The following is a 17,364-nucleotide window of genomic DNA, read 5'->3' as shown; positions in this document are numbered from 1 at the left end:
TACGGGGGATTAAACCACTCCGTAGTAACACAATAAATGATAAAATAAATACGGGGGATTAAACCACTCCGTAGTAACGCAATAAATGATAAAATAAATACGGGGGATTAAACCACTCCGTAGTAAGGCAATAAATGATAAAATAAATACGGGGGATTAAACCACTCCGTAGTAACGCAATAAATGATAAAATAAATACGGGGGTTTAAACCACTCCGTAGTAACGCAATAAATGATAAAATAAATACGGGGGTTTAAACCACTCCATAGTAACGCAATAAATGATATCAAATAGTAAGGAAGAGGTGTCAAGATTTACTCACCAATTTGATTTGGAGAGAAAAATAACTTCAAGAACACCAAAGTGGTTGTGTGGTAGAAGGAGAGAAAAAGGGAGAGAAAACCAAAGCACAAAGCTTTCAAGGAAGTTGTCTAGGATTTGTGTGGAAAACAAGGAGCCTTGCATGCTTATTTATAGGAGGAAGGTAGGGGTATTTAGGTCCAAAATGTAATAAAAGAATTAGCTATTGGATAATGTCTTGTAAATTTGGAATTTAGAATTTTCGTCCAACTAGAGGGCAGCCTACTCCGAGATTTATTTCGATGGTCAAACCTACTCCGATTGACATGAAATTTTTAGGGTTGATAGAGGACTTCATGACAAACATTTTCTCTTTTTGGTTCGTCCCATTTCGAGTTCGTTTTGACTGAGTTCCAGTCTAGTCAAAGTATCTGTCTTATACCTTTCAACCACTTTCCACGTTCACACATGCTTTATTGATTTTTCTTTTCTTGTCATAATTACTCTTTATGAAAGTCTTCCTTCATTAATACGTTTTGTTTTTTATACAAAAATGTTTCTAGAAGCATGGAGATATTTTTCTTCGACAGTTTTTCGTTTTAATATCAACAGTTGGGTTATTTGGGCTCGGGTCAAAAAGTCAACTTGTGGACTTTTTTACTAACTTTGCCATATGATAGATCTTTCTTTTGTAAGTACAACGGTCTTTGATTTATCTAAATCTGAGTTTGTTTGACTGGTTTTCGGTTCAATCAAAGTTTAAAGCTTAAATGTAACTTTTGAGTTTTCAAGGGTTTTTAGGGTTTGATCTTTAAGTTTTCAAAAACAACTATAGATTTGCTTGTAAAAACATGTGGATATTGTTTCCTCAACAATATCAAGGGTTTCTTAAGAGCTTGAATTTCCCGGGCGTTACAGTTTAGTTTCGTAGCCTTTTTGACTCGAGTTAGTAAGTCTTTAGGGTGTTTTACACCTAATGCCCTGAAACCATCTAATTTGGGAGTCATTGACCTAACACTCGTTACATGGGTCAATTAGAAAGCTTAAGGGAGCTAAGCATTGCACAACATGCATATCTATATAAAAAATAAAAAATAAAAATATGCATTTGTTGTTTTATCTAATGGGGAGTCCAACAAATTTTGAGTATTGAACTATTCATGATTGAGATTAGTTGTTGAAACCTCATGACTATGTGTTAAGTTTACTTTACACTAGTTGAATCTTGTGATATCTCATAACGCCATGTTAGTAGCTTAATTTTTAATTGCCTGAAATTTTGAAGATGGAGTTTATTTTGTTAAGTTTGCTAATAAATGAGAACCATTATTTTTATGAAGCTGCATTCTTGGGGATAACATGGTAGGAACAATGTTTGTAGGTATCATTTCTAGCAAACCCTCACAAGACTTCACTCGTCCACTAGGGAGTCATAGGGGTTTAAAAGGCTTGTTACATACGCTAAATGCAATCCTACATCCCACGAAAGAATGATTTATCTTGTTATTTTTCAATTTTATTTTTTGTTTTGTATTGCTAAGGGACTAGTAATATGTAAGTTTGGGGGTGTGATAAGCGTTGAATGTTGCACATTCAAGCCCCTTAATTTGCATATGTTAATTCCTTAGCATTGTTATTTGTTTGATTTTGTGTTATTTTATTGTTTTCAGGTTTTAAATAAACATGCAATTAATTCCATTGATTTTGGGCTTCAAGCACACTTTGAGAAGACCTAGAAGATGTGGTTAAGTTTAATCAAATCAAGGAAATAATTAAATCGGAATTTATCCAATAAGAGTTAAAATCGGATTGGATTCAAATTTGGATTCTGCACATATCTCTGTGTTTTGATCATAACTTTCCACTCAGATATCATATTGTAATAAATTAGTAGCGTTGGAAAGCTAATAAAAAATGAAACAAATATGTCAGAAATAGGTTTTGCCTAATTCTGGCCTTTTCAATGCCAAAATTGCCCTGCAATAAAAGACCGCAGATCTGGACTAATTTGGAATCATTTTCCAACTTGGATTGAATTTTCAATCTCCTACTTGGACTAAAAGATTAAGTTCTAATTTTTCTTGGATTCCTAAGGCTTTTAGACCTTTCCTAATCTCTATAAATAGACCCTTAAGCTTCAAGAGAAGGTGTGCTTAGCTTTAGACAGAAAACTTTTCTTGGAGACTTCACAGGTTGAAGAGGAGAATAAAATGGCAGAAGGCCATCCCAGCACCACAATGAGCGGCTAAGTTCATAATAGGGCGTTAATGTAGCCATTTCCAAATAACAATGGTTTAATTGTATTTTTTGTTTGGAATTTTCTCTATGCATGATAATTGTATAACTGCGAAAATTGATCTTAATGTTTATATTCAATGGTTATAAATTTCTTATATTGTCTTAGAAAGTCTTTTATATTGATTGAACTCAATCCTTCAAACTTTTTGTGATTATGTGAATGATTGTTATACAACGATTTTAATTGACATATGATCAAGATGGTTACATAGGTCATTCCTAGGAAAGACGGATTATACTACACCCTAGTTTAATGTAATTTAGGTAGACAATTCATACCAACCGAGGATGTATTATACTATTACATTGATTGTGTGTATCCTATTAAAAACGTAGCTACATTTTAGTAGTTAGGTGGACGGTTCGTGTTAACCGAAGATGGATTATACTTATTCTTTAGAGGTAATTTCTTGACTATATATTCGAGTGAGACGAGCCCTATATCATGCATAGTATGAATTTTCCTTGTTAATTTATGATTGACCATTGTTATGGGGTGAATGGTGAAATTTATCCCCTATTCTTTCTCTCATCACTCTAATCTTTATTTTTATGTCTTTAAGTTTATGCATTTAACTTAGTTATAAATAAAATAAAATCAAACTTCTTTTAATTAAGTTATATTTAATCTTGAAAAACTTGATAGCAATTCCTACGCAGTTCTTGAGATTTGACACCTTCAATATAGCCCTATCCTACAAGAATTTGTTCTATCGCGAGTGCATGGTAATTTTATTAGTGATAGTTTTGTACACAAAATGACCACATCAATAGGATTACGTGCTAAGAGAGGTGGGAGATCTTTTCCATGTGGGACAAGTGAAAAACTAATCCCAATAGGATTAGCATAGTGGACGGCTAGGGTTTTCCAAATCCTAGCCTCCACTCCTCTTGTAAATAACGCATAAGGCCAAGGAATTCTTCCCTTGCTTATGCTTCACTTTCCTTGACATTGGGCCTTGGTTTTATCCTAAGCCCGATATCACTCTCTTGCATCTTTTGCACAGTTTTTTTATAACTCATGTTTTAATAAATTAGAACAAGTAGCCAAAAATAAAAGGCCTGACCTAGTTAAATTAAATCAGCTTCATGATGGACCTAAAGGAAAAATAAATAAATATTAGTCAAAATAGTCCCGACTAATCAAGTCAATATTTAATTACAATTGATACCACTAAAAAATTGCAATTGCACTCTAGTTTATATTTATGATTAAAACAATTAATCCCTTTGACTTACTTAATATTGACTATTGATTCCTCTATGAAATCTTTCGTAGTAGAATTAAGGCAAATGATACTACCTCTTAATTTTTTACCTCTTTATCCTTAAGTTATTAATTTTATTTTTATTCACGTACTTGTGAAAAACTCTATCACATGTACATAGTATTTTGGTATACCCTACCAAAATGCCCTGGCTAGAGATTGAGAATATCCAATCCATAAAATCATTCTCATTCTTAAAATTCAAACAACCAGTCTGAACATGCCCATAGCCCAAACACTCAAAGCATTTAATGCCTCGCGAGTTCTTATCATTCTTTCCTTGGGTGGCTCTTGGGAATCACCCTAGAAATTTAAAAAATTATTCAGCAATGAATATCAAATCAGCAAACGACAAAAAATATAAACCAAGCAATCACACATCAAAAAAAAAATGACAAAGTAGAAACCCTTTGAAGAACACCTCAAAGGTAAAATCACTCCAGGGCAGCTAAACCCAAAAAATCAATCATTTAGAAAAATTCAATGCGTACAAGCAAATTACACTTACAACCCTTTGTAACAGATTCTTCTTTGTATCAAATATGAGCCCCTACTTGCCTCCTACCACAATAGCTCTAGAACCTTTGGACAATTCTTCTCCTCGATCTCCTTTATCAAACATTCGGTAGACTTCAATTTTTGTTGATGTTGAAGGTGTGATTTTATCAACTCCAAGATAATTAGCAATAAGCTCACAACATAAATCTTCTCTTGGCTCATAAATAAAATTAAAACTAAGCTTAAGATATTCAATGGTTTTTGTCTCAACACTGTCTAACTCCCTTTTTAGAAAATCATGTATCCCAAGTCCTTTTATAAACTTGAAACAATCAGCTTCAAAAGCTAAATTCGGTTTCTGAAAACCATGGCAGTGTTTAGATACACAAGTAAGCAGTCTGGAAATTTTTTAAGGTTTCATGCCTTTAACCCTTGAGACATTTGAACATCTGCGGACGCCTTTGCAAATGAGAGAAACTGTTCTCTAAACTGTCCTCACATGTGCGAATATGTTTGCGAGCGATACATTGTCTCTCCAAAACTTTCGGACAAGTATGAATGGACTTGTGAAAGAAGCATATCGGGTGGCTATTTTGCCCAGAAACCTACGAACGAAGTTGCGAACGAAACCTTTTGTCTTGACATTCCATCTTGACATCTGCGGATGGACTTGCGAACACGTACAACTTGTTGTACTTATTTTCTTGAAATATTGTTAACTCCAAACCTAAGTACAAATCTACCCCCACCACAAATTAAATTCATGACCTTGTTTTGAGCACCGAATTAGCCAATCAAAAACCTAACAAAACATTTTTGAGCTTTTCTCCACCCAAGCTCCCAACATTTTATCACTTAACTTCTCGTCTCTTATGTGTCCTAGGGTCCTAAAGTCACCTACTTTACGAGCCTTGAATATATTTGGGTTTTAAAAATCAGAACTTTACGTCAAAACCCTTAAAGTTGTTAACTTTCCTACCCATTTTCACTCATAAACAACAATGATCTACAAATTAAAATGGTTGAATGTGCATGATATTGTACTTCCATAAAATAATTTATCTTGCCCTAAAATTTCGTGTGGCTCAAAAAGTCGCAATCTTTCTTGATAAAAGGCTCATTTTCTAGCTAGATCTATACTTCTATCATACGAAACACATTATTAATGAAAAGTAAACGCGCGTAAATAACACAAAATGAATGTTAGAGTTTTGGATCTTACCCTTTGTGGCGTTGATTCTCTTTTATTAGGTTCAAAATACCATAAAAATATATGGCACATTTCCTTCTCTCTCTCCGCTGCTAGATGAACGAAGGGAATGAGGCTGCTAGGGTTTCTATGGCTTTGATGGAGAAACCCCTATGTTTTTTGACTCACGAAAAAAAGGGTGACGAAGCATGTCAGTCAGAAGTGTTGAAATGTTTGAATGGACAGTACTACATTAAGTAGCTGCCACATGCACAACGTAAACACACGTTCCATGCTTCATGCTGGCCAGTTTCACACTTGCTTTTGCGTGGTATATATTGCTTCTCAAACTATGAAGTGTGTTATTCGTTATTTGGTTAGTTGTGTGGCTAATTAAGGTTACTCCAACCAATTGGTAAAGGATTTCACACTTAATTTTCAAAGTATCTGACGAAGATTTGCAATTAAACCTGCAATTCAAGTCCCTAAATTCATAAAACTGCTTGCTTACAAAACCTAATAACTAGGCTATCCCTAATTTGATAAACCTCCAATTCGATCAAGTCCAAACAATAATTAGGTTTACTGATAATTTGTTTTCAGTTGGGCGGGTAGGGCTGAATGATATCATTTTATTATAGATGTCTATATCCTATTATTCATATTATTCTTCTTAACAAATTTTACACAGATAAACAATTGGCTAAGGTTAATGCTTAGAACTAAATTGTCTTTAATTTGGGTTGTCATTAGGCTTGATAAGATGATGTGATGCGGAAATTAATCGTCTTCCCCTTTTCGCCCTCCTTGTATGGAGTGTGTTACCTCTGTCAAATTGATCTGCTCTAATGCATGTGTGTTTCTTGTGCATCAAATTGTTAGATCTAATATATGAGATCAACACTCTTATACTGAAATACTTCGGATTGTTTTAGTAAGAAATTCTCTGACAGGAATAAAACAAATTCATGGAGGTGTAAACTAAGTCCTCCAAAGAGGTTATGTACAAAAGAGCAATAGAATCCCAAAAATAATGATCGTATATATTAACTTCCTAAAGACAAAAACTCATACAGTGTTCTAAGTGGCACAAACCTAATTGAATTGTCATTAAGCTCAAATTATTGTAGTCACTGTTATTCCTCTTATGCCGAAGTATGATAAAAAGCGGAAATGAACTCCAAATCAGACAAGCCTCATGATGACTGAAACTTTGTTTTCAGCATGCTATCATCTACATTGTATTATTATATCTACCACTTGAGCATACTAGTCAGCTCATTGAGAAATTGGAAAAGGAGTTGGAAGAGTATCTTAAGCACCTTGCTCTGTACAAGAAGGCAAAAGAGGGCACACCTAAAGATTCTATAATTTAACTCTTCTTTTGAAAAGAGGGTGAAATTCAAAATGTCTTTGCCGATGGGCTCAAAGATGATGATGATTACATGACTTTTGTGGACTTACAGGATCTGCCTTGTTTCTTTTTGTTGTCTATCTAAATCTAATTAAATACTTTTGTAGCTTGTTGCTGACTATGAGATTGATCATATTAATTAAATACTTGGATGTTTCTTAATTAATAGTTGGGATTGTTTGATGTTATTTTGTTATATATATTTTAATTAAACATAGAACATGTTTGATGCTATATATTTGTCAATTTCGATTCCTTTATTTATTTTAAGGTGAGTTATCATGAATTTGAATAATGATGTATGTCTCAGGTTTTAAAAAATTTAATTATACTGGAATAATTCCAATATAATCAAATTTTTTAAATTGGAAAATAGTGTTTCCTGGCACATAAATTATGTGCCAAAAACTAATGTTGTGTATGAAACCTTGGCTTCTTAACGCATAATTTAACTGCCAGGAAACCTTGGTTTCATGGCACATAGATTATGTGTCAGGAAATGCATTTTCTCAACTAAGGGTGTTGTGACTTAAGTTTTAGGTCAGGAATTAAAGGTAAGGAGGAGTTTCTTGAATTTTTTTAATACCTACTTTCTTAACGCCAAAAATTGCTTTGATTTTTGTAGTGTGTGATTATGTAGATAAGCCATTTTTAAACGATAAGTTGACAATTCTCTTTTTCATTCCTTTATTTAAACTAATTACAAGAACCTTTTAGGATGTAATAATAACTTTTAAATGGCATGAGAATTTATTTTCATTCATTATTAAGTAGAGGTTAGGTTAATAAATCCAAAAAATTAAAACAAACTAATATTAAAGACTAATCTCTTGTATTCAATTTTCAGTTAAAACTAATGAGCCACTTAATCCTCAATCGCCACTCTCTCTCTCTCTCTCTGTACAAAATCTTTTACCTCAAAACATGTAGACCAAGAATTCAAAATAGTGTGACAAGCATTACACATGGATAACATTACGGGTTCTTCTAAGTGCCTTTCAATTCCCAGTGTTCGTTCAAACTAGGCTATTTCTATACATTAAAGAAAATCAACATACCATGAGCTTCCTTCTTTTATGATTATGTTGATTTTTTGCTAATATTGGCTACCTTTGTTCCTTACATTTTCCATGGAGCGCAAATGTGCATCTTTTTCTACTTTGCACTGAAACTCCTTCGCAAGACCATCCACTTATATGGACTTGTATGTTCTTTCTTATTTTTTATCCACACCCTTGGTGAGAGCACCCCCAATGAACTGACTCTTGAACTGTTTGGACAGTCATCAAAACATGCAATCAATAGATCTCTCCTACCTCATTGCGTTGGTTGGTCAGCTGCATGCTCGCTATGATATGATGGCTCTACATTCTGCATGTTGAACTATATCATCATGTTTTGATTCTTCTGCATCAACTGCAACATGTTTTGTGCAATCACCTGCAACATGAGCTCGATTGTTGAAATCCTTTGATCTGGAGGATTAGGATGGGCTGAGGGCCTCAGATCTGCCAGGATCCTCTGGTTTTGCTGATTCGGTGGAGATGCATTGTCTCTTAGAGTACTCATCGATCTAGTTTTGGCATATGGCCTTTTATCTTCAAGAATTGATACCACAATTAACGATTCTCACCGTCAACACTAACCGAAGAATCAGTTGATCGTACACCAAATCCTTAACCAAGAGAGTACTTGTAGAGATAAGGAAGGTCAAGCATAAAGTATCCCATCGTGGGTTCACTCTAATGCTTAAGTCAAAATTTGTCTTAAAGAAGGAAAATAGCTCAGAAAATAGTAGAAAAGGAGTGTTTAGCCAGAATTGAACATACCTTCGAGTCATTTAGCAACCATATGTTATGGAGTGTTTTCCTGCACATTATTGGTTAGGGGAGAGGGTTCATGAATTAACGGATTTGATTCCGTGACCTCCACTTCGTTAGACACATTCTTGAGGCTCCGAGAATAAAGTAATGTTAGATGGTTAGACTGGGTTAAGCCAGCCTGTAAGGCTTTACCAAGAATGGGCCTTCTTGGGCCGGCTAATGGGCTAAAAAGACTTGCTTCTTGGGCTTGCTTGTTGGGAGCTTATAATATGATACATCAATTGGTAATATGGATTCCCACATGCTTTCAAAGTAATCCTAAAAAAAATTCATTGACTTAGGATCCGTTTAGGTTTGCGATTTCAATAAGTGCAATTTGAAAAAGTGATTTTTAAAAATGCAGGTAAGTGTTTGGCAAAATTGCAGTTTAGCCTTTAAAATTTCGCGTTTTCAAAAAAAATTATCTTACCAGCGATTTAGAAAGGCTAATTTTTTACGATTTTAAATAGCAATTTTTAAAAACACAATTCTCAAATTATTTATGTTCTACAATTTGGTTTAAAATCGTACTTATTATCTACAAAATCGCAATCCCAAACATACCCTTATTTGCAACCCTTTGTTCCGCTTCTTCTCTCCCAACCCTTTGATTCCCAGTCATACCACCACAAACTCCATTCGTATAGCCATTAGCCACCACCGCCATAACTGAGAGCTTCAACCGGCAAATAAAGTTCAATTAACTAGAGGTTTCACACTGCCACTGCCTTCCTATTTATTTTTTGTTGCTTCAGTGCTTATGCACCCCAGAAAAAGAAACCCACATGAATTTAGGCCTTCAATTCGCTGGAGGTTCCAGTTAGATGAAGAAACCCAAACGAATTTCAATAAACTAGAGCCCTCTCAAAACCCCATCTCAAAGCGTTAGTGACGTTCTCAGCCAATACTCCCACAGCAACTTCTCCACAAGCCTGTGGGATTATTAATTCGTTGTTTGTTCTGTTGGAAACAATGACGTGGAATTAAAGAAATTGAAGAAAGCAAAAAATAAAAATTGTTTGAAAAATCACTGAACTCTTTTGACAGTAAAACAAATATTAATTTGCTTCTTAAACAAATATTGTGCATTCCACTTAAATAATAAGTTTTGCAAAAAAGAATACAACAATTCTATCATCAGGATACAATATTGCCCGAATGAAGTTTGCGTATTGCAAATTTTGAACACTGCTCTAAATAAGAAATTCTGTAACAACAACAACAACAAAAAAAAAAAAAAAAAAAAAAAAAAAAAAAAAGAGAAGGAAAAAGGTTAACAAAAATATGCGGGAAAAATATATTTTTATATAAATTACAGAAACAGTTTATAGGAGTTTATTACAGTTTCTAATTGTTAAAAAAAACAGTTTCTGACTGAAGAACAAGCAATTAGAAAATATAGTTTTTGACGGTTGAGAAAACAGTTAAGTATTCAAAAATATTATTATTATAAAAGTAGTTGTACACATCAGAAAAATACACAAGTAAACAATAAGGGGACGATGCGCGCATGCTAAGTGCGTCTAAAGCAACTCGCGTGTGACCAGACACAACTAGCACATGTGTGCTCTAAATCCTATCTAGTATAAGAGCAAGATACACGCCTATAAAGTACACAAAAAAACTTATAACTTTTCAATATGGGATAAAGAATAATTGAAAAAATAGAGAAAAAAGTTAAAATATTGAAATCAGAGGAAAACTATTTTCATGAAATAATTTATTTCAAAATGTTCTAGTGTCTTGTGGGATTATGAACTCTCTGTTTTGGTCTTCCAAGCAAGAGGCAAGTTAGATGAAAGGTGTAAAAGAGAGAGATGGAAGAAGCGTGGAAGAAAAGCAAACTAGAAAATGAATATTTAATTCTTCTAGAATTGAAACTCACTGTATCAAAATATGCACGTTAACTTTTCTTGAGCTATGAAGCTGAAAAATTGTTATGAGCACTCGGGTTAACCAAAATTTACTTTTGTTAACTTAGTTAATCACCTTTTAAGGATTAATTCCAGCAGTTTATTTAAACTCTTTCTCTATTTTATTAAAACAATAAATTTTAGAATATTTTATTCATTTTAATTAAAAACTCATCTCTCTCTCTCTCTCTCTCTCTCTCTCTATATCTATATATAAATCAAATAAAACTCTCATCTCTAGCAGCATAATCACAACCCTATTCTCCATCATCACTAACACGATATTACTGAAAAAACTATCACAAAAAACCAAATAACGATCATGAATCACAGGATTTAAGAAACAATGGTATTTTTTAGGATTGAAGAAGTTATAAGCCAAATATCACTCTAAACTGAAAAACTATGCAAAAAAAAAAAAAAAAGTTGTATTTTGCTTGATGAAATAAACCAGCAGTATATGGGCTTTATATACGGGGGATGAACCCCTCACTTTTCCCTTACAGTACATTGTATTTTTTACTGTCATGTTTTTCATACAGACATTTTTCTTACGGTCATATTTTACAATGTTCGTTTTGTCAAAACGGTCATTTTTCTAACTACCATTAAAGTTCACTACTATTATGCACCCTATTATAGAAAGAATTGCAATCCTTAAATTGTTTATACTGGAGTGACCAAGTTCGATTAAAAGTAATATCATTAATGAAATTGGAAAAAGCTGTAAATGCCAATACAAGTTTTTTTTTTGAAGTAAAAAATAACTACTAATTAATTATAATCACAAGTAACCATTAAAAAAAATATGGATGGAGTAAAAAAATAAAATAAAATAAAAAGAAAGAGAGGAGAAGAGAGGCCCAAAAGAAATATTTAAAAAAAAAATTGCATTTGTGAATAGTGTAATAGGATTGAAGTTACACAATTCACTATTCACTATTCACAAATCACAGACAAATCTATTTTGCATTTTTAGTAGATAATGGGATGTAAGAGCATTCCCAATGGTTTATGTATTTTTCAATCTAGAATAGCTAATCAAAATCTATTTTATCTAATTTAGCTAATGAATTTTAAATGCACTATACATCCGATTATCTATTCTTAACTCTATATTATTTTTTTATTATTTTTAATTTATTTATTTCATTATAGTATTTTTTTTTTCACGTGGGTCTCGCTTTATAACTCCACTACTTTGCACACTTTCTCTTAAATCTCCACTATAAAGGAAGAAAAAAAAAAAAAAAAAAAAGAACGTGGAGTGGTAGAGGGAAAAAGAAAAAAAGCAAAGCTAAAAAAGTGGAGATAAAGAATAAAAAAAATAGATAAGTGAATAGTATAACTCTACATATAGAGTTCCACTATTTATGGAATTAAGGAAAATCTATTATAGAGTTGGAATACATAAGCTGATGGAGTCTCTTTTTAACACTTTTATTATCTATTCTAGCTTAAAGTTGCAAATAGATAATCCATTGGGAGTGCTCTAAGGCTTTTTTATAATTTTGCTTAGCTATTCTAGCTAAAAGTGAGATGCATAATCCATTCGGAATGAATTTATTGGAACTCTTTAACTACTCTAATGCCCTTAATGAATTTTGTTGCAAAAGCACTTTGAGACCTAAATTATTTCAAGCAAAAAATAATAATATACAATTAAAATAGTTGTTTAAAATTAATGAATTTTTTTTTTTTAAAAAAAAATAAAAATAAAAATAAAAAACTCTTAGAGCTTTTGATAATATAGTTTCACCTGGAGTAGTCTTTTGAATTTATTGAAGTGTCAGTTATAGAGCCTCGCCTAAAGCAAATTATCTTAATAATTTTACGATACGACTAATAATTTTGAATTATCTTCATATGTCGGATTACTGTGAGCCATGTGAAGAAAACTCAATGTATAAGATGATATTTAAACTATATTTATGTGATGTAAAAAACGTAATTAGTATGAAGAAAAAAATTAATTTAAAAAAACACATGGTAATGATATATGGCAAAACTTTCAGACCTGCCAAGCTTCAAGGCTTGCTTTCCTAATTCCTATATTTATTGACTAAATTTTATCTCTATAAGATATACACATATAAACAGACCTGCAATACATGTCTACAATGGGCTCCAAAAAAAAAAAAAACCATATATATCTATATAATGCACAATGAATAAACAAAAATCTCCTAATAAGAATTGGCCTAACTCAGCATGGGACGTTTCCCATGCGGGTCTGATCCTCGGCTAGCAGAAGCGGTGGCAGTTGCACTATTGGTGTTGGAGGTAGACTCAAACGTATGGGAATCTGAGTCGCCGGAAGGTCCACTGATGGAAGACAGTCCCGGCGGCCGGCGAGATCTTCTATACCGAGATCCGGGTACTCCCGGTCGAGTCGGTTCTTCCAGGGTGCCATGCTTCTTTGATAGCATAACCACCACACGTCGCATGTTGGGCCGTAGTTGCGGGTCACCTTGCGTGCATAGCAGTCCTATTTGAATGCACATTGCTACTTGGGCAGTGTCAGTGTCTGCCGACGATGCCAACGTGGAGTCCATTATCTCCAAGCTCCTGCCCTTCTTGTAAAGCTTGTATGCCTGCACCAACAACAAACAATCATGCTTTTTACGACTGTCTTAGTAAACACGTAAAAGCATTAACAAACATCGCAGCAGTAAAAAAAACCCTTTAAAAAGTATTACCAAACGAGCCTGTTACAATTTTCTTAATACAAGTTTTCCATTGTATATGCATGTGAAAACAATGTGCCATGAGAACAATGTTGAACACGTCTCTCGAATGTGGAAAAGTAAAAGTCGAATAAAAAATTGAGATTTCTCATGGGAAGACTACTCCACTTGTTATGTTTTAGTTTAATGAAAAGTGCGAAGGACAGCTCACACACGAACACGCATGATGGAGACAGGACTTAAATATAAATATAAATATAAAAAGCTCGCCAACCAATCTTTGACCAAGCCCCACCAAAGGATTAATCTAGCTAATACCTTGTTTATCATAGATCTAAATAATTATTAATAATCCTGGATCATTATCTTACCCAGTCAATCAGATTCTGTGCATCAACCTGTAAATTGAATGATGAGTTCCTTTGGCTGCTGATTAGCTCCAAAACCAAAACCCCAAAACTGAACACGTCAGCCTTCACCGATAGATGTCCATGCATGACATACTCCGGAGCCATATACCCGCTAAACAAATAAATCAAAAAATTAAAAAAACCACTTAAGGGAGTTGAAATCACCTCCGGCTTCTTCGTACAATTGTGGTACAACTACTTGATAATGTAACAGTAAAAATCAGCCATTAGACCAATAGTTGTAAAAAAGAAAAAGACTAAATTTCACTATCACATTATCTTAGTTATATAGCAGTTGTATGAATAGCATGACTTAACTATATATTAGGGTGCTTAATAACATACTTGGTACCAGCCACACGGGTGTTAACATGCGTTTGATCTTCTGGGAAGAGACGGGCCATGCCAAAATCAGCAATCTTGGGAATCCACTTATCATCGAGTAAGATATTGCTGGCCTTGATATCCCGGTGGATGATGCAATTGTGTGAGTCTTCGTGAAGGTAAAGCAAGCCCTTTGCAATGCCTGCAATTATGTCATACCTCCGCTTCCAGTCAAGTTCCTCTTTTCTATTCGACTCTGTATTATTTACTCCCATCAATATCGGTCCATTATTCAAGCATAGAAAAAAATAATCTAAAATGTGATGACCATCATATCATATCAAAATTTTAATGTTAATCGTTTGGGCCCATGAGTTAAAAAGGATGGTGAGATTCCTTTTCCATTATGAGCCACCGCCTTTGTGCTACAGTATTGGTCAAGAGAGCAGTGCGATTCAGGAGATTTGGTAGCCTAGAATGGACAAATTCAAAACATAAAGTTCAAGTCAAGGTCTCAAGAGCTGTCTCTTTCACAAGGGTTAGAGCACTATGACAAAACTATATTTTAGATTTGAAAAGAGGACAAAGTTGATTTTTTTTAGCAACAGTGTTTGTAGGGATAAGAGCAAAAGAAATTTCTAAATGCAAAAGGTGAACGCTAGAAAAATCAAGACATCGACGGATTATACTCTCTTGAACAAAAGGTCCAAAATCAAGGATTTGCACTGACAATCACAAATGAAAAGGGGGGAGAGGGGCATAGGGAAGCTAACAGAAGTATTCCCACCTTGCAATTATTCCATGAATGGGAGTATTGTGAAATTGCCATTAAAACATAATTTAAAACTCAAGACATCGCTTAGCATTGTGACACTAAGCAATGTCTTGAGTTTAGCCATCATATTCATGCTCTGGAGTTGGCTGACTTTGCAGAAAAAGATGGATTATTTTATTAAAGTGTAGCTGACAGGTGAAATTGATCTAAGAGTTTAATAGATGAGTTGTGCTTTAACAGAATTTGACATTTGCTTAATTTTGAGCCATTTTAATATGGAAGAGTTTTCAAAGGAATCTATCCCAAAAATTGACCATTTCCAAACTCAGTTGCTGTCCATATGTTTATAAATATCATCATCTAGATCCAGAAAGCTGTATACTTTAGAAAAAGATTGTACAGTTTAAGAAGAGGTTTTGATTGATCAAAAAGAAGAATTTGCTTCAACTGATATGCTCTTAAGCACGACCATACATAACATAGAAATATAATCAGGAGCATAACAAAACCAATACTTATCAGCTGTACTACTAGTACTAGCTATGAACTTAGAACCTAAACATATGGCACTTCTCATTGTCTTTCATTCAGTTACTAAATATAAATCTACCAGAAACTGAGTTTAAGAAAGGAAAAAAGAAAAGCAAAGATAAAAGTACAGAGAACTTACTGAATAGAAGCTTATCAAGGCTCTCATTATAGACATACTCATAAACAAGTAGCTTCTCCGCACCATGGACACAATACCCCAACAAATTCACGACATTTCGGTGTTGAACGCGTGCCAACAACTTAGCCTCATTCATAAACTCTTTCTTCCCTTGATTCGAGCTGTGTGAAAGCTTCTTCACTGCAATCTCTCTCCCATCATCCAATTTCCCCTATAGACGAAAACACCTCAAAACTTAGAAGAAGATTCAATTACCCTTTTGAATTACCAAGATAACAAAGAAACTCCCTCCCTTAGGGAGTAAAGCTCTAACCAAAAACATGATAAAGGTTGGTAAATTACTATCACTTGCAATGCGAACACCTATTTCATCAAAAGTGGAAACATATGCTCGAGCAAATTTAGCGATTTAGCATTTTATAGAAATATTCCACTGAGCTTAGTGGTTTTGACAATCCAAAAAATACAATACAATACATACATGTACATGATTTTAGTGGTTGTATATTCTCATCTAGATTGTTCATATAATTTAGCGATTTAGCAATGTGCAAAGATTATAGAGGGTATGGGATTTTCGTCATTTTCTGTTCTTTAATTCCAATAATGAAACATGTATCAATGCCAAAATCAGGAACTAGAAACATCCTTAGAGCATTTTCCAATATGTATTACATTACCTTTGATACCTGTGTTCCAATGATAGAAATTATATATATGTAAAAATAAAAAATAAAAAATATATAAATAGTACGAGGCCAAACAAGCCCAGCAAGAATTGTAAATCAATTTTTTTCCCTTCAACTTTCTCAGAAACCAAACAGACTTTAAATCTTCTGGGAAACCAAAATTACACACGGATCTTGAACTTACCTTGTAAACGGGTCCAAAGCCGCCTTCGCCGAGCTTGTGAGTTTGGTGAAAATCTTTGGTTGCAGCAACTAAGGTCTCAAAGGGAAACTGCTTCTGTTCCTGCTGAGCAATCTTCTCCAAGTCTTCTTCATTCTGTCCCTCTGATCAATCAAAACAGAGCAAGAACATAAATCAGATCATGGTCAGGAACATGGCAAATCTTAAAGCGTATGCAAAAATAAGAACTGGGTTTTGCTCGTTGCCTCTGCTTGAACCAAGTTTGAAAGGCTTGATGAGATTCTGAAAGAAATTCTTCGACCTGCTCATCGTGGCTTTCAGTAGTTTACAGAACCAGTCCATCAAAGATAGAAAGAAAGAAAGCGCATCTCTCTCTCTCTCTCTCTCTCTCTCTCTCTCTCTCTCTCTCTGTGTCTCTCGTTCTATGGAAATTTGTTTTCCTGTGGAATTGATTTCTCGGATTTTGAGAACTCGTGTGAAATGTCTTCCCGTGGGGAAAAGGTTTTGGGATGACGAGGAAATATTTATCCTGATTTTGAGAAGTGTATTTGTATGGGAGCAGAGAGGCATCTGCATAAAATAGAGCGTGTTGACGAAAGGAGTCAAGGACCAACTCTTGACTTTCTGGGTTTTGGATCAATTTTGTACTCCATTTATTCTGAAGAGAAAAGGTCAAACCAATCTGCTAAGCAGCCTTGCTTTTCATAACCCATTTTTGATTTTTCTACCTGCGATCTAACGTCTACCAACTGCATCTTATTACCTCCCGGATTGTGATTTGTGATATTTTTCGATAACTCCATAAGCTTTCAAAGCAATATTCATTCATGTATGACCTCCCGGATTGTGATTTGTGATATTTTTCGATTTTTTTGGTTAACAAAG

General features: G+C 34.0%; 1 protein-coding gene across 1 annotated transcript; it reads right to left on the bottom strand.

Moving 5' to 3' along the window:
* Positions 1-12,716: 12,716 nt before the first annotated feature.
* LOC133877033 (cysteine-rich receptor-like protein kinase 43) lies at positions 12,717-17,105 on the bottom strand. The gene is made up of 6 exons (XM_062315267.1): positions 16,725-17,105; positions 16,483-16,622; positions 15,610-15,820; positions 14,186-14,420; positions 13,802-13,952; positions 12,717-13,337 (listed from the first exon to the last, which is right to left on the bottom strand). Exons 1-6 carry the CDS (start codon positions 17,053-17,055, stop codon positions 12,945-12,947), a joined length of 1,461 nt encoding a protein of 486 aa, XP_062171251.1. The 5' UTR covers positions 17,056-17,105; the 3' UTR covers positions 12,717-12,944.
* Positions 17,106-17,364: the final 259 nt, after the last annotated feature.

Source organism: Alnus glutinosa, chromosome 1 (assembly GCF_958979055.1).
Source record: "Alnus glutinosa chromosome 1, dhAlnGlut1.1, whole genome shotgun sequence".
Taxonomy (NCBI): Eukaryota; Viridiplantae; Streptophyta; class Magnoliopsida; order Fagales; family Betulaceae; genus Alnus; species Alnus glutinosa.
This window is presented reverse-complemented; position numbering and strand designations above follow the sequence as displayed.